This window comes from Mastigoproctus giganteus, chromosome 9 (genome assembly GCF_048544385.1).
Source record: "Mastigoproctus giganteus isolate SK-2022 chromosome 9, ASM4854438v1, whole genome shotgun sequence".
Classification (NCBI taxonomy): domain Eukaryota; kingdom Metazoa; phylum Arthropoda; class Arachnida; order Uropygi; family Thelyphonidae; genus Mastigoproctus; species Mastigoproctus giganteus.
This window is the reverse complement of record NC_143583.1, coordinates 129,561,177-129,585,304: the sequence shown is the minus strand read 5'-3', so window position 1 is coordinate 129,585,304 and position 24,128 is coordinate 129,561,177. Positions and strand designations below refer to the sequence as shown.

Sequence of the window (24,128 nt, the reverse complement as noted above, 5' to 3'; positions counted from 1 at the left end):
AGTTTCTCTCCACAGAATTTAAAAACTTACTGAGACCAGGGCAGCCACCCTCAAAAACATAAGCCCCTTTCCCCCTGATAGTTGTCATGCACTTTGTGATCCTTGCCATCCAGTGGGTAAAAGATTTCACTTGCAGATTAACGCACGTTTTGCTAACCAGAACAAGAGCATCTTAATTTTGCCCTTCATGCTGCCGTAGAAATTATCCAATAAACCTAGTCTTTTTCTCAAGTGAAAATCGTCCACCATCATGACATTGATTTACTGGCCCATTCTATTTCTCTGCATACTCATCAGTCATTAGGCCTGTAGCACTTATTCTCATTTTTCCCCCAGTGTTTGCCACCCATGTCAAATGGATTCACTGCCTTATGTCATATGCTTAAGAACATAACCCCCTTTTCCATCTGTACATTGTATTTCCATGCAAATTCCACATCCATTGTTTGAGTGACACCACATGCTGATTTCACGACTTAATCAGTACTCCAAATTTATAAAATTTATTTACTATGCACCTACATTAATGTACATGCACCTGTTCTTAGTTACTCTAACCACAAGCCATATATTTACTTGTTCCATGACACACAACAGGGAAATTCCCAATATCCTGCTTTCCAGGCTGCTGCATCTTCTAAGAGACATGCACAATCACCTTTACCTCTGCCTGCAGCTCTAGATAACTTAGTCTGTACCCCTCACCAAGCTAATAGATACCTAAATGCAATGTGTATTATGCTATGAAGTTTACATTACACTTTGAGGAATTACCCCAATATATGCACGTAGGACGCTTCTTCACTAACACTCCCCTTGAACTTAAACGAACATCTAAAATAATAAAATGAATTCTACCCTCTGAGGCAAACCATTAGCGATCCAATGTACCCAATATCTGTGGTCCAAGAGCTCCAACCCCATCACCAAAATACATCGGAACTCTTAACGACAAGTGGGAGAAGACATTGTCGCCCATGTCTTCTCCATGGTCAAATGGCAGAAGAGTGCTTATTAATGGATCCTGTTTGTTATTAGTTGAGGCCCACAGAATCAACACTGGACCCTTTACTGTTTTCTTATTGACAATAGGCAGTTTCAATATTTCTGCAAATTCAGTATTTCTTATTGAATTTGCAGGGTGGTTAATGACAGAAATCAGGGTATGCTTCTTTAATAAGAATTGGATAAATTAATCCAGTCCAGGTCTAGGATTCATAAATGCAACGAAACACTGCTTTCAAAATTGAAGGTGTGGCATTACAAGAAAATTACTGCTATGGATAAAGGGACTGAGTGAAGGGAGAGTAGTTAAGTTACTGCTCTTCATGGACTGTTATTAGCGGGGCTCAGTGCTAGTTTCCAATATGTAATATTGACAAAGGCATATTAAGTTTGCCGATGATACAAAAGTTTGCAGGGCAGTCAGTGACAGGGTTCAATGTCAACTGACTTTTCACACTGTTATGTGTGACATCGTATTTGGGTAGCAACAATCCTAGAATAACAAAGTAATGGCGATACCACTCAGGCTAGTGTAGAACATAAAAATACCTAGAGATAATTAGTCCAATATTGTTTTCAGCAGTGCAAACACTTCACAGTATATCACTGACAGAGGGTCTGTTATATGAAATAAAAATATTAATTACTATCAGAGTTAAGTAAACAGGTCTAAAAAATATATATCAGGTAAATTGGCAGACTGCCAATGAATTTTAATTGATTATATCAGTTTTGTATTTTTGTAAGTTACCTTTAATTTTACATGTAACATTTAAAACACTGAACTCCAATCATTAATTATATGAAATGCAACTTTCTTCTTGTTTTGTAATAAAAGGAAATAAAACTATGTTATCATAATATTCACTTGCCAAATTATTAATTTTATGCCAAAAATTTTACTAATACAGACTATGAAAAAAATTTATTTGTTAGCTCTGGCATGTATGGTACTTACTGATGATTGCATTCCCTAGCACAGAGGTTGGCAACCTGCAGCTTTTTGCATGTAACTGCAGTTCTTTAACTTTTAGCCCACATGAAGCAAAGTTTAAAATAGAGTTGAGAGGACTTAAAAATCAAGGACATGTGGAGTGAAAGACTAAAATGCCTTAAAACTGAAATTGAGAATTTGGAGATTCAAAAGGCTGCCCTTGCAATTCTACATAAATGGATGCTAATAGATGAGTTGAAAAAATTTGCGTTTGGACTTCTGTTTTTGGTTCGAAGAATTTCTGCGGGCAAATATTTTTGAAGCTAAACTATATTAAAAACATATCAAGAAACTGTCTGAACAATGTCTCTCAGCATGCTTAAAGATCAAAATTATGGCATACTTCCCTGATGTTGACTCGTTCAGCTGCAAGTCACATTAATTAGAAATATTATTTAATAAATATATATTTTTAATAAAACACCTTACCATTCCATTCCATTTTTTAAAATCCCCCCCCCCCCAGCTTGAGCTGAAGTGAGGTTCTTCGGATTCTCTCTTTTTTAATTAGATCAAAAATGGCTCGTCACTCAAAAAGGTTGCCGACCCCTGCCCTAGCAGAGAGAACATAAGCAGATCCCCTCTGTGTGGACTCAGTGCTAGCAAAGGTTCAGTGGCATGGCTAGTCCAGTGTCTACATGATAGGTTTGCCTTCAGCAGCAGTCTACTGCTCTTTGCCAATACTCAGTATCAAAGATGCTAACGCAGGAACAATGTTATGACTGTATTAGGATCATTTGTGTGTGCTCATTAGATTATAAGCAGAATTAAAAAAAAAAAAAAACAACAACACACACCTCCACTTTGTGATCATCACTGTCAGTCAATGAGTTCTGGCAGGATTACTTACAAAGGGATGTGATGTTGGAAATCTTCCACTAAAAGAGCATCGTATATACCAAGCACAGTACTGTAGTGCTTTCTCAACCTACCATACTACCCAAATCTTGCATTATGCAAGTTTTACTTCTGCAGATGGACCAGTTAAAGTACTGTCACTTCAATGATGCAGTGGAGGTTTAAAACTTTTTTTTTTTTTTTGTTATTTGGTTTTTAGGAGCATTAGCATCTAAGGCCATATTGCTCCGGGGATATGCGGTGGTCATGGGCTTGAACCCCGGTCTAATCAAGAAGCGTGTGCTACGCACTGCTGCTCCTGCCCACCTGGCTACGGAGGCGCCTTTAAAACAAGCCTTAAAGATTATAATTCGAAGAATATTATATTTTAGATGATGTGTTGATTTCCTTTAGTGTTTTGAAATGAACGATCACAGAAAACAAGTCCTACTGCAAAAGGAAACTGCATTCAATGCTGTATGATTCAAGATATGGCTCCTGTCACAAGACTTTTTGAAGCTCTTATTTACATATTTTGATTGGTGGATGATTACGTAATGAAATCTGAAATAAGCTATTAGTTATGAAAGAGTTCTTTTCTCCCACAAATAAATTTAGTAAACAAAGTAAGAAGCAATGCTAAAAATAAAGTTCTTTAATCCAAACTTTTAAGATTTCATAAAAAATTCAAGTTTGTATATAAATTCTAATTATAAAATTAAAACAACTGCTAGTTTGCTCATATTTAGCTCCTAAATGACTGTTTCATTTCACAGCCATGAAATAGTTCATATCTTTCTAGCAGTTTGTAAAATGTTTAGCAATATTTCTAACCTTTGAAATCTTCTTTATAAGCAGAACATTGGACGATTAATCTCATTAACTGTTTCTAACTCTCCTTTTCACCAGCTTTGTTTATACATACCTGTAATTATTACTCCTGCATTCACATTTACATATTCAACAATGCTAATCTTGAACATACTACTGTTCTTAATAAAATATCAAAATAGGCTTATTTAGAAACTCACTCTCAGGCTGTTTTTCCTTTAAACAAAGTTAAATTTTTATAGAGTTCAAGTTAGAAAGTGCACAAGGTCTTAACACTTTCTTTTATCATTCAATCACATTTAAATGGAAAAAGAACTTACATAATTTAAATAACTTACAAGTACACAGATCAGGTATCACCAGGGTATACAAAATCATTAGCACAATGTTAAAAAAATTCACGAGGTAATTAAAAGTAAATATAAACACCACAAGCAAGAATAATCTGTTTTGTTAACATACAACTTAAATTCTCTGGAACAACAATACAAATATTTTATGTACTGACAGACTATAAAACATATCTATGGCACGTGTTAAGTGTGAAAGCAACTAAGGCTATGAGGCATTGGTATACAGAGTCTGTAATAGTGTATTGTTTGTTTTGCCCATTTGCTGGGAAGTGGGGAAACCTGACTTTCCAGAAGATAGAACTATGCAATCCTTGCCTGAGACAACAGAGCCATGTTTGAAAAAAGCTGATAAAGATCAGCAACAAAACTATGCTGCCAAACTTGATCGGCTTTATGCTTCCAAACTAGATTGATGGATGTCCATGTGATGTGATCTTTAACAACCACACCAAATCACCAGTTCTGTTCCCCACTCCTGTGATGATCAGCCTTTATCACACAAGTGGACGGGCATATGTGTGTGTGTCTGTGTGTAGCTTTGTTACAGCAGTTCATAAGGATTCTCTAAAACATGCCTGAAAGCTCTGCAAAGCCAGGCAATTAATTATGTTTCACGACTGGTCTCTTGCAAAAGTCACCTGAAGGTGTACTGACTGACCCCTGTTGCCCACAGCCCGGGAGTCACAGTGAGTGTCCAGTAATAGAAAGGAGGAGATGGGATAGTAGATGAAAAAAAAAAACAAAAAGAAAACCCCTACCTACAATGTAATACGAAAGGAAGAACTCTGATAGAGAGGATATCTCAGGGATTTTTCTTTTGGTATGGGGAAAGGAGCATTATGGAATAGTAGGAGATACATAAGAGGTTGTTGTTATTTGGTTTTTAGGAGCATTAGCAACTAAGGCCATATTGCTCCGGGGATATGCGGTGGTCATTCCCTGACCTTTCCGCATCCTTCATATTTGGTGGTGACGGGCTCGAACCCCGGTCTAATCAAGAAGCGTGTGCTATGCACTGCTGCTCCTGCCCACCTAGCTACGGAGGCGCCGTCCCACATAAGAAGTAACTGCTATCAGGGAAGGATTGCAAGGTGGGTGTTCAGGTGGATATCACGCTCTATGCATGCTGTTTGACAGCATCACATGGGCTATTTGGCAGTTGTTATTTGGTTTTTAGGAGCATTAGCAACTAAGGCCATATTGCTCCAGGATATGCGGTGGTCATTCCCTGACCTTTCCGCATCCTCCGTATTTGGTGGTCACGGGCTCGAACTCCGGTCTAATCAAGAAGCATGTGCTACACACTGCTGCTCCTTCCCACCTGGCTAAGGAGGCACCTATTTGGCAGTCATTGCTATGCAGGTATAAGCTGTATAATACTGCTCAAGTACACCAGTGGGAGCTGTTACATTCAGGAAAGGATGTAACCTACTCAATCTCGGCAGAGCTCAGACAAGACGTGTTCTGTACAACCACAGTTGAAGTGGCAGCCAGGAATGGTCTGACATGAGCAGGTGAGAGGTGTTAATAGAAAGATGTATTTGGGGAGGATTGAGCCCATGATTGTAACCACTGTTAACTGCAAAGGCATAAAACAATATCTTGATTATATACATGAACAAGTTTGATGGAGTTTCTGGCATTGTTTTCACTTTATTACTATCATAATTAAAATTATTCTTTATGAACTAAAATACAATTAACCACTGTTTACTGCAAAGGCATAAAACAATATCTTGATTATATACATGAGTAAGTTTGATGGAGTTTCTGGCATTGTTTTCACTTTATTACTAACATAATTAAAATTATCCTTTATGAACTAAAATCTTGATTATATACATGAGTAAGTTTGATGGAGTTTCTGGCATTGTTTTCACTTTATTACTATTTTTTATTTTTTTTTTCTGTTTATACTCCGGCACGACAACCAAGTCAGTAGAGTTTACAATAAGTCGTCAATACAAATATTTATTGTATTCAGTAGTCACGGGCTTGAACCCCAGTCCACTCAAGGAACGCATGCTATGCACTCTCTCTCCTGACCACTGGGCTACATAATTAAAATTATTCTTTATGAACTAAAATACAATAGTTAAATTAAAATGTTTGATAAACAGACAAAATTATATTTCACATTCATATGTATATATGGAATAACATATTTCAAGAAGCAATTCACACCACAAAATTTTATGAACAGATCCTCTCATCTCTATACAGATAATCCAATACATAATTTTGTCATAATGGTAAAATGAATGCCCCTTAACCTACTAGTATATAGGTTAAAAGAGAAGACTGGCACGTTTGCTTGAAACAATCATTATATGTACATTTGTAAATGAAATATAAAATCTGATTTGGTACAAATTCCAGAAAAGTTCTTTTCTGTAACAAGCAAGTACGGATGTTTTTAATGCATATCTTATTATATACATGCACAGAAAAAATATTTTCACTAAAAATAAAACTACTTGTAATATTAATAATGAAACATATATTATGAAGAGTTTTCTTGTTATGCACTGCACATTATGCATTCATCTTTATTTTTCAATGAGCACACCATTTCCTGCTGTTTATCTTCATAATCCTTTTTGGTAAGAGAATTATCTGTTTGTTTTTTTAGGGCAGTTTTATCCACTGTGAATTGAATAGCATTGGCAGCTGGTTTACTGCGAAGATAATACATTCCGGTTTTTAGCCCCTGCAAGAAAAAAATGGAAAAAGTTTTGAACAGCTACTAATGTTCCATTTATTCTATTTAATTCCATCATTAAACAGCATGGCTAATTATGTTTATACATTTTTGAATACCTTACCTAGGTTAGCAAGGTATAATAAAATTTCTTTGGTTTTCCACTCATTTTTTTTTGGACTGCAGATAGGTGGACTTTTTTCATTTATATTTTTAGCAATATTAAATGGACAAGAAAACTAAATTAATAAATCCACACCCAAAGCTGCTCGTTGAGATCTATCTAGCTCTGGGATTGCATTCAAGCAGTGTCCAAATGCATTTTCAGAATTCCAACAAATTAACAACTAATTCATGTCATATATGTTGAAGCAGGTAAATTGCTCATGCCATCATGGAAAGCAATGAAATGTTATTTTCAAGTCCTCTGCTTTATTTGTATATTTTCCATTCTGCTAAATCACGTAGGAAAATAAAGCCATTATGTTCCACGACCTAGTCAAAGTTAATTTGGGGACCATGCCAACTTACGGGTGTCAATTACAACAATGCAGTTGATGTTGTTCAAAAAATTGAAAGTAACCTGATATCCTTTCACATGCAAATTCTCTTTACAAAATGAAACAATTAGGATAACCAGAAACAATGATGTGCACTAAACTTCACCAGAGTTCTTAAACCTAATTATGAGTGGGAGGAAACCCCATCAATAAGAAAAGTTACATCCTTATTAAAAAAATAAAATATATAAGCATACCAGTGTTATATAAAAGTCAAGATATATTTTTTTACCTCATGTTTAAACACATACTGTTATGTGTTTACAACATTATGTGAAAAATGTCCATGAAGGCTAAAAGTGAGCAGAATCAGCCAATCTTGGCAATTAAGCCATACTGTTAAATTTGCTAACTAAATTTAATTTAATTAAACTTACTAATTGGGGGGGGGAGAAGAGAAATTTGGCTAAAAACAATGGGAAAAAAAATCTGAGTGGATTCATCATTTCAATTGGGAAGTCAGCTCCTGCTGCATTACATTAGATTTCCTAGAGATGAAAAAAAAAAAAAAAAAAGAGAGAGAGAGAGAGAGAGAGAGAATGAGATTTTCCTCAGAGCTAGAGCTTGATATGGAAACTACTAAGAAATGGAATGCCTGTCAGAATAATAGAACAGAAGGCAGTTAATGTAGATATGTGACATTACCAATGCATCTGACAAACCAGGATGATGTTCCATGTGCCTTCTTAACTCTGCTTGTAGCAATGAATGTTAGTTTCTAATGATCTTTGTTATTAAAAGGAAGTAACAAATGACAGGAAGAGCTATAATGCTAACATTGCAGATTCCTTTTGCAAGGATGGTATGAATCATCCTTGAAGGTGACTTGACATTCAAGGAGTAAACTGATATCCATATTGTATATTTAAATCAATAATGTTGTTATTAAACTAGTTTTTATTGGGGTTTACTTATCTGAAAAATGAATTTAACATTCAAGTTTAACAACTTTTTTGGTACCAATTATCAACATGACATGCAAGTCATGGTGTATTTTTGCATCAACTATGCCACATTTCCCTCCCTCCCTGAACATTTGCACAAATCAGATACGTTCTATCTCACAGTCTGGTAAAATCAGTTTTATTGCATAACCTAATTTTTTCCAGCAGTGAAGCAGCAATTACGAGAAATAAGAAGAGGCGAGAGGCTTTTAATTTAAGTATTCAAAATTTATAGGTACATATTCCTCCACAACACCCATCCTCTCAATTTAGTTTTTCCCCTTCTTTTCCTTCAATGTTGCTATATTTAATTAGTACTGCTTTTTGTTGTATTTGCATCTTGCAAGGCATCCATCCATTCTGCTGACCTATTTTAATATACATATGTCACTGAATTTTCACATGTGTACACACACACACACATATATATATATATATATACACGGAGTGGACAGAAATCATGGGATACCTACTTAGTAATGGGTAGGCCCACCTTTCACCTGGATTAGAGCAGTCACACAGTGAGACATTGAGTCCACTAGTTCATGAAAGCATCCCACAGGTATTTCCATCCATGCTTGCTGCACCACTATCCATAATTCTGTTGCATACCTGGGTGGAGGTCCAAAGCTCGAATGGACCTTTCCACATCATCCCAATGATGCTCCAGAGGGGGGTTAATTTCCAGTGAACAGGGAGGCCATTACATGGTGGTAAAATCTGCAGAATGCTCTTCAAATCATGTTCTAGTCACCATGGCTCCGTGGGCAGGTGCATTGTCCTGATTGCCCTGTGGTTACATGATGACCACGAAGGGAAGCAGATGGTCTGCAAGGATGGACATGTAACCTGGACTGTTCAGAGATCCCAACATGTGCAAGTTGAACATACCCCAAACAATTACTGACCGTCCATCTGCCTGAACAGTTCCTTGTTGACATGACAGGTGCATAGCTTTGTGTAGTTTCCTCCAGACACGCACCTTCCCATCTGCTTGAAATAACTGGAAACGGGACTCATTGGACCAGGAAACCCATCTCCAATCATCCATAGTCCAGTGCTGATGTTCTTTCGCCCAGTTGAGGCGTAGAGTCCTGTGTCATGATGTTAGAAATGGGACTCTGGTGGGCCAGTGACTCTCATAACCCATTGCGGCTAATGATCACCTGATGGAGACATTCCTCGCACCTCCCTCATTGAAGTTGGTGATGATTTGTGCCACTCGCTCTCCGGTTGGCTAAAACAGTGCAAGACAGCCGTTCATCCACCACCTTCCTCCGCCTACAGCACTGTCCACGATGAGATGTTATTCCGGAAATGGCGCATTCCTGATACCCTTGATACTAGCGAACGAGGATAGTGCAATTTCTGTACCACCTGCACGATAGAGTGACCTATCCGTTGGGTACCCACTATCATCCCTCTTTCAAAGTTGGTTAATTTACATTTATCCATACTGACATTGAATTACCATCTATGTGAATGTAGTATAGCTATACGGATGGACCCACCTGCCAAGCAGTGGGTCCATCCACCAACAAGACGGGTGATAGTGTCGTGTTGTCCAGGAACCAGGCATCCCTTGATTCCTGACCTTTCAGTGTATATATATCGAGGCCAGACGTTATGTAATATATATCGAGGCCAAAATGTAATTTTGTAGTTAACTACAAAATTATATATATATATAACAATGCATACCTCTCTAGCTGTTTACAAGTTAGCTATAAGCATGCTTCCAGTAAACAAACAAACAAAAAAAAAAAAAGTCAAATGACATTTTCTTGATTAATTATAAAAAGTTGACTACAAAATGATTTTGTAGTAAAAAAAAAAAAAGTTGTTTGTTTTAGTGCAGCACATCAATTGTCGTGTTCTGTTGCATCGCAAAAAGACAAATTTTGTTTTGTTATTTATGTCAGGGATGTTGAAATTTTTTTATAGTAAATATTTTTTTTTGTTTAGAAACTGCAAAAATTATGGGGGTAAACACAAAAGAGTTGTGCTTTTAATTAAGCAAAACCTTGAAATTATTCAGAAGTTTGAAAACGGTGCATCCTTTAAATCTTTAAAGAACCATTATAATGTTGGTGACCAAACCATATGCAACATCGTAAAAAATAAGGGGAAGCTATTAGATTTAAAATCAACAGTGTAAAAAATAAAGGGAAGATCATATTGGACATGCGATTAGTGCATGGTAAGTTTTTTCATTTTTTATCCATCACCATATTTTTTTACATAGGTTGCTGAACATATTTCGATACAGGAAGTCTATGACTTACGTAAATTATTTTTCACTCAATTTTTTTTAGGATTGTAAAATTTAAAACAGTAATAAAAAAATAAAAAATAAATTAAGCAATCAATAATGACGATCACAGCACGAACAAATTGCACAAGTGAGATATGGAGTAACAAGCTTAAAAATAGGAATGAAGAGAAGATTCTTAAAATTTATTTATTTATTTTTTTATACGACAAGATTTCAGTGAAGGGGACACATTTCACCATAATAACGTAAAAACCACAGAATTCCAGCTACTGGTATCATTGCAAATGCCATAAGATCGAGCTTACTATCCATTTATAATGAATTGCACTTTAGTATAATGTGAGCTCGTGTGGGGTGATAATTGTGAGTTTTTGCGCTAACCCTGTGAAGTTCTTTTCAGAAAATTTAATTTTGACCATTATCATGGTGCCAACTAAGAGAATAAGTGACAGTAGTACTAGTAAATCTACCAAGAAAAGGAAAGCGATCCAGCTGGATCAGAAAATTAAAATAACAAGGATGTATGAAAATCAATTTGTCAGTGTCAATGATGAACACAATAACAAAGGACAAAGATAGAATATGAGAAGTGGTGAAGGGATCGGCACCAATGAAGTCAAATGTAATAACAAAGGCTACGAAATACATCAGTATCAGTTTTTACAGTACAATAACGCGTTTTTTCTACATTTTATGTTTTCTTTTCTTATGTGCCACTCTGGCTCCTTCACTGCCATCTCCAGATAGTTTTTAATTGAATTAATTAAAAATATATAACTATTTTTCTTTATTCTTCTGAGGATATTATGTGGTTTTTGTAATTTTGACATATCAGGGATATAGTAGCAATATTTTATTAGTCTTTCCCGAGTTACGTAAAACTTGACTTGTGTAAGAAGTCCTGGAACGTATCTCTTACATATGTCGGGGACTTACTGTATTTTTGGATTAACCAGGAAATCGATTATCCACGATTTTTTTTTACCATCTATACTGGAAAATCAAGAGTCTACTGTATATACGTAATTTTACTTCCTCATATTACTTTCCACTGTCCTAGTACCCTATAATTTATTCCTTGTGCATCATTAGTTTTACGAATGCAATATCAAGATGCCATTTTTTCTGCTTTAAATTGCTTTTTTTTCGCTTTATATAAAGTTCAGTGTCTACATTACGCTACTTTGGCAGTTATCTTTTCTCCTCTATCCTGGGATGTACTGCTTCATTGCGTTTAATGTTGATCTTCCCACCACACTTAGCAATTCTTAATCTTGTACGACTTACTGCATTCCAGACTCCAACAGTTGCATATGTAACCAAGCTAACTTACAGCCCTATGTTAATACACATTTTGGGCACATCACTGGCAATTTAGAAATAATCCCTAACCAATAACTCAAACGTCATGGCACATGGCTTTAAATTCAGGCTTCACAAGCATATCAGCCTTGCTAATGTCGAAAAACAGTTATATCAAAATCTACTTAACTTCTGTTTTATGCTATCCTATAAATATACCACATAGAAGCCTTCCAAATATGAATAAATACAGTACTTACTGACTTACTCCATAACAATAAGACTTAACATCACATGGCTCTCGCCCCGCAAAGGGTTTTAAACACAACTTCTCCAATATTAAACAGCAATTAGTTGAATTACACGAACATTTTATCATCACTCTAGTAGATAAAGGCTCCAACAACTTTGCCATTATCTGCAAAACCTTTTATTATCAAACCTTAAATGCAGAACTCAACTCCATTGCCACTTAAACCTATTACCAACAATAGCAGTATCATTACAAAGAAGCTTATTGCCGTCAGCAAAAAATTAAAAATCAATTTTAGCAATTATAGCTTCCCTTACATCTATTTCATACCTAAATTTCACAAAATTTCCATAGGTTTCAGATTCATTACACCTTGTAAAAACAGCTATGCACATAAACCTGGTAAAGCATTAAGAACAACACCTGAAGCCTATCATAAATATCCTACCTAATAGCAGAATCATTACCAACAATCAGCCTGTAATGGAAGTTTTAAAAAATAACAATATTATGCACATATCAACATAAACTGTAAATTAATTATAGACATATAAACAACAAACTTGAATATTTGAATAGCCTAAACAACATTTGTAGTTCAAACAACTACATCTTTGATGGCAATACTGTTTACCTACAAACCAAAGGAACCCCTATGGGAAGTGCAGCTAGCTGTATTCTGGCCAATCTCTATCTGTACTATTCTGAAACCTCCTTACCATCAGAACTATGTATGTTTAGATACCATAGATTACTTACTTGTAATACCAACTGCGCCAATTTTTTATAAGACTTTGCTAATATTTATCCTCCATAACTCAAACTGGAAAAAACTAATAACAATAATCTTACAGCCAATTACCTGGACAGGGATATTGATATCAATATCCCGTTCCAGCTTACAAACCACCATAAATATCTACAATAAACGTGATGCCTTTAACTTCACACACTGGCACTCCAGCATCTCAAAGAAAGTGCATGCCAATATTATTCTTTCCCAGTGCATTAAAATAGCCACCATATGCAGTAACAACAAACAACAGACTGATTATGCACAATATCAGAATTCTCTATAATGAACTAATGGATATGTTTCCTGCAGCCTACCTTCATTATCATTTCAACAAAGCTCTCCATACATTAAAATATAAAAAGTTGCTTAACCACCTCTTAGATATTAATCGTATATTAGCAAACTGACATCCTCTGCTTTCTTTCAGGCTGTGTATATAATGTACAGATTATACCCCTTAGCCTCATTGGTGACTCATGGTCTGGAAAACTTGTGTCCACCGATTGGCTACCGAATGGGGTATTAGTATTTTGTTTCTTTTTCTATTATTATAATCTTAAATGGTATTCCTTTACCATTATTAACAGTGACTTAAACACATGAAGCATACTGCCAGATCTATGTTCAGGGTCCTACTATAGGAATGGGTTTCGTGACTCCAGACTGCCCCAGCACAACTATATTCTCTCTTCCTCATATTACTTTCTACTGTCCTAGTACCCTATATTTTATTTTTTGTGTGCCATTAGTTTTACGAATGCAATATAAAGATGATATTTTTCTCTTTTAATTTGCTTTTTTTGCCTTATACAGAGTTCGGCATCTAAATAGCAGAGGTATACAATGTAAGAAAGCAAGCTTACACAGCATCAGCAAAAAAAAAAAAAAAACCTCCCATTTCACCACTCTATTCATTCCAAATGCCTGCCCAGTTCAGTCAAATTTATTTAGGCTATCAGCTTCCACAACAAGATATGGAAGTCCATTCCACCAATCAACTACCCACTGGCTAAAGACAAATTTCCACACATCTATTATACAACTGTCTTTCCTCAATTTGAAACTATGTCCCCTCAGGTTCTTAATCCGAGCAAGAGGAAGAATCTCATCAGAATACAGCTTGCTCAATGCATTCAAGGCAGGCACCTCCGTAGCCAGGTGGGAAGGAGCAGCAGTGCGTAGCACACGCTTCTTGATTAGACAGGGGTTCGAGCCTGTCACCACCAAATATAGAGGATGCGGAAAGGTCAGGGAATGACTACTGCATATCCCGGAGCAATATGGCCTTAGTTGCTAATGCTCCTAAAAACCAAATAACAACAACAACAACAGCAGCAGCATTCAAGGCCTTATACACCTCAATCAGATCACCTCGCATGTGCCTACTCTCCAGGTTCTGCAATTTGCAGAATTTAAGCCTTTCTTGGTAAGAGTACCCCTTTGTTTCCCTCACCAATCTTGCTGCCTTTCTTTTCACTTGTCTACATCCTTCCTAAAATGAGGCCTCCGGACCTGTATACTGTATACAGTACTCAAGGTATGGCCTGACCATTGCCTTGTACAATAGGATAATTGCCTCCCTGTCCCTGCTAGCAAAATTTCTATATATCATTGACAAGACTTCATGACCTGCCCTGGCAGCCTGTCTGCACTGCTCAGCGAACTACATATATGACTGCACAATTATCCTCAGGTCTTTTTCACTTTCCTCAGTGTAGTACCACACAGTTGGTATGTTTCTCTTGGGTTATTGCTACCCATATGCATTTGTCAACGTTAAACTTCAGTTGTCACTTTTCAACCCACTTGCCCAACTTATCTAGCTTCAGTTGGAGTAGCATACTGTCTTTAATGTAGTTAACAATCCTGCCAACCTTTGTATCATCTGCAAACTTGGACATTAAGCCCAATATAACTTCATCAATATCATTGATGAATACACAAAAGAACAATGGGCCAAGCACCGAACCCTGGGGAACTCCACTAATAACATTCGTCCATGATTACCACTCTCTGTCTTCTCCCACTCAACCATCCCTTTATCCATTGTAGCAACTTACCCTTAATGCCATACAGCTCCAATTTGTACAGCAGTCTTCTTTGTGCAATAGTATCAAAAGCTTTCCCGAAATCCAAGTATATTACATCAAAATTATTTTTTGCATCCAGTTCCTTTGCGACTAAATCACAGTATCCAATCAAAATGGTCGGACAAGACCTCCATTTAAAAAACCCATGCTGTACCTTAACTATTACTGCAGTCTTGTCTAGATGATCGTGCAATACTTCTTTAACCAGTTACTACATTATTTTCCCCGGAACACAAGTTAAACTAACAGGTCTATAGTTACTTGAGTCGTCTTTCAAACCCTTTGTGAATTGGAGATACATTTGCACATCTCCAGTCCATGGGGACCGCCCCTGAGTCCAAGGTACACTACACTACTTTGACAGTTACCTTTTTTCTCTGGTATCCTGGGATGCACTGCTTCATCGCTCTGAATGTCAATCTTCCCATCACACTTAGCAATTTTAATCTCATACGACTTGCTGCATTCCAACTCCTGAGGTCGCTATAACATACTATATATTTACACTGAAAAGAGCCAGTACTCCTTTCTTTATTTCTAACCTCGCACGACGGTCTATGTCATATGATCCGCACTCCGACTCTGGTATGGTATGACAATAAGTGGCATCTGTGACCCTCTGCTTTGACTCCTTATTTTATTTTATGTTATTACACTTTACTTCTTGCATTTATTATTTTTTCCTACCTTTTCCTATCTCTGCATCTGTCGGGTCTGCCACGAAACATACGCCGGCATTCCATATATTTACCACCACCCTCAACCTGATTTCCATATAAACTCAATCTATAACTTGGTTTCTTTGTATCCACCACTTGCTAAATATATTTCACGTTAGAAACGGAGGCCTTACTTCTTGCTGCATTTCCCTTGGTTTTGACGGCTGACCCATGAAGATGTTAAAATCATTGAATTTGTGTGTGTATATATACACCAATGAGCCAAAATATTATGACCAGCGAGTCGTTGCACAAATCGAAGCAACTGTGGGTGAACTATGGTGCATGCGCGGGTTGGAACACGGTATAAAAAACACCTGATACTGAGCCCCATTAATCAGTGTTACTCTTGTTTTCAGATGGGAAAGGCAGCAGACTTAAGCAAGTTTGACAAAGGCCAAATTGTAATGGCCATACGACTGGGTCAGAGCATATCCGAAACGGCACGGCTGGTGAGGTGCTCATGGTCAGCCATGGGCATCCCACCAGCCTACTGAAAGTGGTCCAAGGAGGGGGAACCCACAAACTGCCAGCAAGGCGTTGGATGACCACGGCTCATCGATCCTCGAGGTGAGTGAAGGCTCTCCCAGATGGTATGTGGCAACAGAAGGGAAACCAGGGTGCAACTCGCCAGTAATTGGATTGCTGGTGACGGGAGTAATGCGTCACAATACACAGTACATCAAACCCTGCAGAAAATGGGGCTGCGTAGCCGCAGGCTGCTCCGAGTGCCCATGCTAATCATGGTTCACCAGCAACAGCACCTACAACGGACACGTGAGCATCTAAACTGGACATTGAGTGATTGGAAGAAGGTCACCTGATCCGATGAATCACGTTTCCTGTTGCACCATGTGGACAGCCGGGTACATGTGTCTCGTTTAAGAAGTGATGGTGCCTGGATGCACCGTGGGACGAAAACAAACAGGTGGCGGCAGTGTCATGCTTTGGCCGATGTTCTTCTGGGATGCACTGGGTCCAGTCATCCGTGTGCCGAGCACTGTGATGCTTACCCCCCACCTAAACATCATTGCCGACCAGGTACACCCTTTCATGGCAACGGTCTGCCCATCTGGAAGTGCTGTCTTTTAGCAGGAATGCACCATGCCACACCACCCGGATTGTTTGAGACTGGTTCGCAGAACATGAGGAAGACTTCCAGGTATTGCCCTTGGTCTCCAAATTCCCCAGACGTCAATCCCATCGAGTGTCTGTGGTTTGTATTGGAACAGCAACTCCAATCTGTAATGTTTCAACCATGAACCTTACAAGAGTTAAAGGATCTGCTGGTTACGTGTTGGTACCAGATACCACATGACACATTTAGAAATCTTGTAGCATCCATGCCCTGCCGGGTACAAGCTGTTTTGCTGCACGTGGAGGACCAACATCATATTACGTAGGTGGTCATATTGTTTTGGCTCATTGGTGTGCATACGTGCACGCACTGCCCCCTCAGAAAATTGGCTTTCCCCTCACAGTCCAAGCTTTCTGGATAAATAGGTTGAATACGTGGAATTGAACTTCATTACATAAAATTAGGGGTGGAGGAAGGCCACCTTTTTTTGGAAATAATTTGATTTGCTTACACGTTAATCTTATCCATGAAATATTAAGAAATACAACGTATTGTTTTATTCCTTACCAATTTCCATGCAAAGAAGTGCATACTAGTCAATTTGCCAAAATTAGGTTCTGCTATGTGAACATTTAAGGACTGACTCTGATCAATGTATGCCCCACGATCAGCAGCCATCTTGATTATAGTGCGCTGAGGAATTTCCCAGACTGTACGATATAGGACTTTGAGATCATCTGGAATGCTCTCAATATTCTGTAAAAGAGAAAAATGACTTATTTATTGGAATAATACATTATATTATCATTATACATTTCAGAGAATGAACTGTAAAGTTAATTGTGGGCTACCTATTCACTCCAAAGTGGAATCCAAGAAAGTACCTGTAATGGTAAACTGCTACAATAAAACTTCATTAATTTGAATTTCAAGGGATCAAAATAAGCCCATTTTGATTCTAAGAGATTTGATGTACGTGTACAAGAACCTGACTAAAGATAAATTTTTAGTCAGTTACTTGTATATAAAACATACTGAATTTTCATAATTCTCAACTAAAATGTTAGGAAATTTGTGGGACATAAATTTATTTCTCCTATAATAGGTTCTTTTTGGACAAGAAAAGTTATACAAGGTTGACTTCTCCGTTTCATAACTGATATTAATTGCTTGAAGGGAGTGATAATCTTTACGTCGATGAGCTTTGCAATGACATTTATAAATACAGTAAACCCCCGCTATTCGCGGTATCTGTATTCGCGGTTTCGCGATCGCCGATTTAATATAAAATGAAACCTAAAAAATGTGAATTTTAAAGCGCCGTGAATATTTTCCCCCATAAAAAAACATGGACGTGGCTAAAATTATCTTTCCCGGTAAAAACAGCGCTCAGTGGGTGGGGGGAGAGGAGTGACAAAATCGCGAGCGTGGATGTTTCTCGCTAATCCTTGTTCAGTATGTGTTATTCGCTTGTCATGGAAGGTTTCGTCGTTTGCTTTTAATTTATATGCTTATAAATTGAATAAATTTATCAATTTATAAATTGATTTGCTTACAAAAATGATAAATCTACTGTTTTGCAGTGTAAAACGGACTTTTTCGAGTGTGTTAACGGAAGAAAGTGACTTTATTGTGGACAAATTCTTTCTAACCCCTACAAAAATATGGCTACGAATAACAAGAGAAATGTGAAAATATCAAAGGTGATGACATTAGCGAATAAAATTGAGTTATTAGATAAAATTTCTAATGGTAAAAGTGTCTCCTCAGTGGCAAAACATTACAAAATCAATGAGTCAACGGTACGATCAATCAAGAAATCGGAAGAAAAAATCCGCCGTAGTGTCCGTGAAAAAGGCGCTAATTGCTTCAAAAATTTGCTCTATAACTCGTGATGTTAAATTAGAAAAAATAGAAAAAGCTTTAAACATGTGGATAGAAGACCGAACTCAAAATAAAATTCCGTTAAGTTCACTCATCATTCGTGAAAAGGCAAAACTCCTTTATCAACACTTTAGCGAAACTGGTGATAGCACTGGCGGGATAAGTTTTTTTGCTAGCAAAGGCATATTACATTTAATATTAAATTGTATCTTATTTTCATTTCGATGCCATATGCTTGCATTTCACTATGTACTGTCTATGTACATAGTCATATTATGAAGGTACATATAATACATACATAGAAACAATTTTAGACTAGTTTTTCTTATATATTTCATACTTTGGAACGGAACCCCTTTATTACTATGGGAGCCATAACTCAGTATTCGCGTTTTCGGTATTCGCGACATTTCTCAGGAACGTAACCCCCGCAAATAGCGGGGGTTTGCTGTATATTGAAAATACCTTCTTTTGCTAATGTCAACCTTGTTCTAAAATCACAGCTCAGTAGTTTTCGTAATGCTAAAAATTCTTAAATAATTTTATTCTCAATTCCATCTTTTATTTCTCCCAACAGTTCTTTACCAAGAGATAATTCCTCAAAAGTATTCTTAAAATATGAAGAAAAATATTTTGTTTTTAGTTAACACATAAGGCAGTCAATTCTTGACTGCTTTATGTGTTTTTGAGCAGCCAATACATGAGTGGTGCTAAAGTAAAAGCATGTGAAATGAACTGCTCAATTCCGTTGGCACACTGGTTGAGTACTGAGCTCTTAGCATCAACAATTGACTATGTATTTCTCTATCAACTACTGACAAAACTGATTTAAAATAACTTTATTAAAATAAAATGAATAAAAACATAAGTTAAACCTGATATAAAATAAAAGCATTAAGATATGGGTAAAAGTATATTGCACTTTACTCTTACCTGTAATTTTACCTATATCTTAATGCTTTTACAGTTGGCTGTCGACTTACGACCGACTTCCGTTCTGACTGACAGGTCATAAGTCGATCTGGTCGTATGTCGGCCACATATTTATTAACAGTATTTTTTAACCTTTCTAATCTTTTTATCATCTTTATGATTTATTTTTATAATCTTTTATTTTTCATTTTAAATACAGTAATGTTTTTATCTTTTACTTAGCGATACTGAATATACCTTTGTTTCTACGCCTAGGCTATCTCTCTCTCTCTATGAGGTTAAATTCAAACGTTCTCTACATTTTAATTGGTTTATTATTCATACTGTTTATAAAAAAACAAAACTACAATCTATAATTATATTGTACGTAATGTACTGTAAACACAAAAATACAATCTAAAATTAATGTAAAAATTAATACAAATGAAATTTACAAAATCAATTTTCAATCTTTGCTTGTGCTGGGTTATGCATCGTCAGGGCCATGTTCTTGGGTTGAGGTAGGAGATGTTTATTTATAGAGACATTATGCAAAGAAAATCTTTTTTTAAAAAGGCTTAAACCACCCAGTACTAGCCTGAAAATCTTCTGTGTAATCGTCTCCGGCACGTGATTTTAAACTGAAACAAACTTCTAGCCTTTGCTTGCACTGTGTGAAGGCTCATGGGTGTATTTTTTTGTATTAAATCTTCCATCCACATAAACAACAATTTCTCCATTTCATGGATGGGTTCCTGTCGTTGTTTGGTTAAAATTGTAGACTTAATAAGTGCAGAACCTTTCACAGCTTCCTGAATTCTTTCTTTGTCCTTAAGTATCGTCAATACCACGGAATGTGATAACTTCAAGTCACATGCTATCGTATTCACTTTCTTTCCGCTTTCATACTGCTGGATAATTTTCATTTTACACTCTAAATCAATAGTTTTCCTTGACTTTTTAGCTGGCGTATATGTAGATGAAGTCATTTTCCTTTTACTAAACATTTTATGCGTATTTCAGTAGAATTTTAATTAATACACCACACGCAACAGATACAGGTGACCCTCGCTTAACGCTGATCATTTGTTCCGGAAAAACAGAGCGCTAAGTGAATCCGCGCTAAGCGAGCGCCGCTTTCCCATAAGGTAACATATGTATTTATGAGCTGCGGTCGGTGCCATAGTATATTTCCTAATCAATAATAAACAGTAATGAAAAGATGCACAAATGTCGGTCAAAATATTTAATATTCAAATATTTGCACATATAAAATATTCTGCATTACATACGTATAATTATGTGGTAACTATTTCCGTATCAAAAGTAAACTTAAAATTCCAATTAAAATAATGAATTTAATTGATTTAATTTAATGGATGAATTTAATCATGAAAAATGTGTGGATTTTGAGTTGAACTTTGGCCCTCTTCCAAATAAACTAAAAGGGGTATTAATTTTAAATGGCCCGCAGCATTACCACCCAACAATGAAGTCAACTGATCCTTCACCGCTTTGAAACTTGGCATGTTTTTTGTTCTTTCAATATGAAACTTCTTTTAGGCATTCGTTTCCACAGAAGTCCTGCTTCATCTATGTTAAAAACTTGTTGAGAAGTATAACACATAATACCCCTCTTCAATAATTTTAACAAGTTCTTTTCTTCTAACACACTCGAAAAACAGACTTTTTCGAGTGTGTTAACGGAAGAAAGTGACTTTATTGTGGACAAGTTCTTTCTAACCCCTACAAAAATATGGCTACGAATAAAAAGAGAAATGTGAAAATATCAAAGAAGGTGACGACATTAGCGAATAAAATTGAATTATTAGACAAAATTTCTAATGGTGAAAGTGTCTCCTCAGTGGCAAAGCATTATAAAATCAATGAGTCAACGGTACAATCAATCAAAAAATCGGAAGAAAAAATCCGCCGTAGTGTCCGTGAAAACACGCTAATTCTTCAAAAATATGCTCTGTAACTCGTGATGTTAAATTAGAAAAAATGGAAAAGGCTTTAAATCTGTGGTTGGAAGACCGAATTCAAAATAAAATTCCGTTAAGTTCACTCATCATTCGTGAAAAGGCAAAATTCCTTTATCAACACTTTAGCGAAACTGGTGATAGCACTTGCGGGATAAGTTTTTTTAGCTATAGCAAAGGCACTGGATTGAAAGATTTGTTTGAAATTTCTAATAAATATTAATTACATTTAATATTAAATTGTTTCTTATTTTCATTTCGATGCCATATGCTTGCATTTCACTATGTACTGTCTATGTACATAGTCATATTATGAAGGTACACAAAATACATAAATAGACAAAATTTTAGACTAGTTTTTCTTATATATTTCATACTTTGGAACGGAACCCCTTAATTACTATGGGAGCCATAACTCAGTATTCGCGTTTTCGGTATTCGCGACATTTCTCAGGAACGTAACCCCCGCGAATAGCGGGGGTTTACTGTATACTCAATTTTCTCCCTGTCAGTGTTTTTCTTGCTCTTCATTTGTCGTCTTCGGTTCATCATGACAAGTGTTTCTTGACTAATTTTTTCTTCTTTGGATTTCTGTTTCCCTATAGGTTTCTTTGGCTTTATCACTTTCAGAAAGTTGTAATATTCCTCGTCGATATCTTGGTCCTGAGCAGTCTGCAGAAGCTCAAACTTGTTCTTAAGTTCCAGTACATACTGCCTTTTCTCCTCCTCTGTTATTTCAAAGACCTTTGTATTATTTACTCGAATCAGTTTTTTCATTTCCTTTCCTACATCTATATCAAGTGTACATCTTACCATTCTGTGATCACTTCCAACATTTACCTTATTCAGGACGGTAACATCGTTCACAATATATCTTCTGTTAGTGAGGATGAAGTCGATTTCATTAGTTGTTAATCCATTTGGACTCTTCCATGTCCACTTTCTGTTCACCCTTTTCTTGAAAAAAGTGTTCATTACTGACATTCCTTGAGATTCTGCAAATTCCACAAGTCTTTCACCTCTTTTATTTCTTTCACCAATTCCAAAATTTCCTATAGTTCCTCTTTCTGCGCTGTTTTGCCTTTTTCCAACCTTAGCATTGAAGTCTCCCATAATAATAGTGTAGTGGGTTTTCTGCTCATCTAGAAGACTCAATTTCGGTGTACATTTCTTCAACCTCTTCATCATCATGGCTCGATGTTGTGCATAAATCATTATAATCTTTAGCTTGTACCTCTTAGAAATCTTGAGTATTAGTCTTGACACCCTTGGTGATGTACTTTTGAATTCCAAAATGTTGTTTTTAAAATCTTTATGGACCAGAAACCCAACTCCACCTTCACTCCTTTCACTGTTTCCATTGGTGTACAGCAGATTTCCACTTGATAAACCTATAAGTGATTCATTTCTTCTTCTTGTTTCAGCCAAACCGATGATATTCCAATTCACATTTTCTAATTCCTTTTCCAGCTCTAATTTCCTGTCTTACTAGATTTAAATGGTTCCACATTTTTTTTTTTTTTTTTTTTTTTAGGCGAGTTTTCTTCAGATCATCATATTGGCTAATCTCTTTCTCTCTCTCTCTCTATTTTTTTTTTTTTTTAATATTTAACTTAACTGAATTCTGCATTGGATATTATCTTCAATAAAATTAGTTAGTCTTTCCATTTTAATCCTAATAGCCGGCCTAGCCCTAGTTGCTTACAGTGGAACAGTTATCTTTCCCGCCGCTAAAATTATTTCTTTATTTTTTTGTTTATAATTGTTCTTACAGTTAAATTGCGAGTCATAAATTATGGCACACATCCGCTTGTCTTTGACCGGAATCGATTCGCTTCAAAACGTTTAATTTGATTTTCAAATTCAGTCTTTTTCTTACATTTATAGTCTTCGTACTGCGCCAAGACGCTGTTGCTTTTTCATTCCTATCGGTCATTATTAGCTCTTCGAAAATGTAATCACGTTGGTTGAATTAATTATGATACAATGTTCAAGTAAACTTTCCGTTACGCATGATGTCTAATACCATACTGAGTGATGAGTAGACTTCGGATAAATGCATATAACGCAAATATTACAAGCAATATACTTGATCATTTTTAAAAATGTTGATCTCGGAACTACGTAACAAGTCACTGTACTGCAATTAAATTAGCGCGCGAGAAAATTTCACTGAGCGTGGGAAAATTTCTCAAGTCGGCGTGGGAAACCAAACGTTTTGATGCTGTTTTGCTATTCATTTTCCAGCTATCGACTTCATCAAATGAAACGATTTTGTTAAATATGCCAAAAATGCAATCTGTAAAAGAGCTTTATAGTGATCTGTGACAGCGTTATAGTCAGATACGGGTTATAATATAAGAACAGTGTTATAGCGAATCCGCGTAAAGCAAACCGCGTTATAACGGGGGCCTGCTGTACTTGAAAGCGAATGGGTGTATGTGAGAGAGAGTGACTGGGTGTATGTGCCTGGTGCTGTCTTCAGGCCTCCCGTCATCCTTACCTGGGTTGTGGGTGTCACCAGTAGTGATTTCCTGATTTATTATTAATTAATTTATTTATTATTATTTTTTTTTGTGGTCGTAAGTGGACAACCAAGTGTATTTTATATC

General features: G+C 36.4%; 1 protein-coding gene across 2 annotated transcripts in view; it reads right to left on the bottom strand.

Annotated features, from left to right (window-relative positions):
* Positions 1-5,985: 5,985 nt before the first annotated feature.
* The window catches only part of RnrL (Ribonucleoside diphosphate reductase large subunit), a 206,738-nt gene continuing 188,595 nt past the window's right edge, over positions 5,986-24,128 (bottom strand). For both annotated transcript variants that reach the window (XM_090381486.1, XM_090381487.1), the window contains 2 exons: positions 17,306-17,494; positions 5,986-6,730 (listed from right to left, as the gene is read on the bottom strand). In XM_090381486.1, the coding sequence (XP_090237612.1) occupies positions 6,542-6,730; positions 17,306-17,494 (378 nt within the window). In that variant the 3' untranslated portion in view covers positions 5,986-6,541. The remainder of the gene's footprint in view (positions 6,731-17,305; positions 17,495-24,128) is intronic.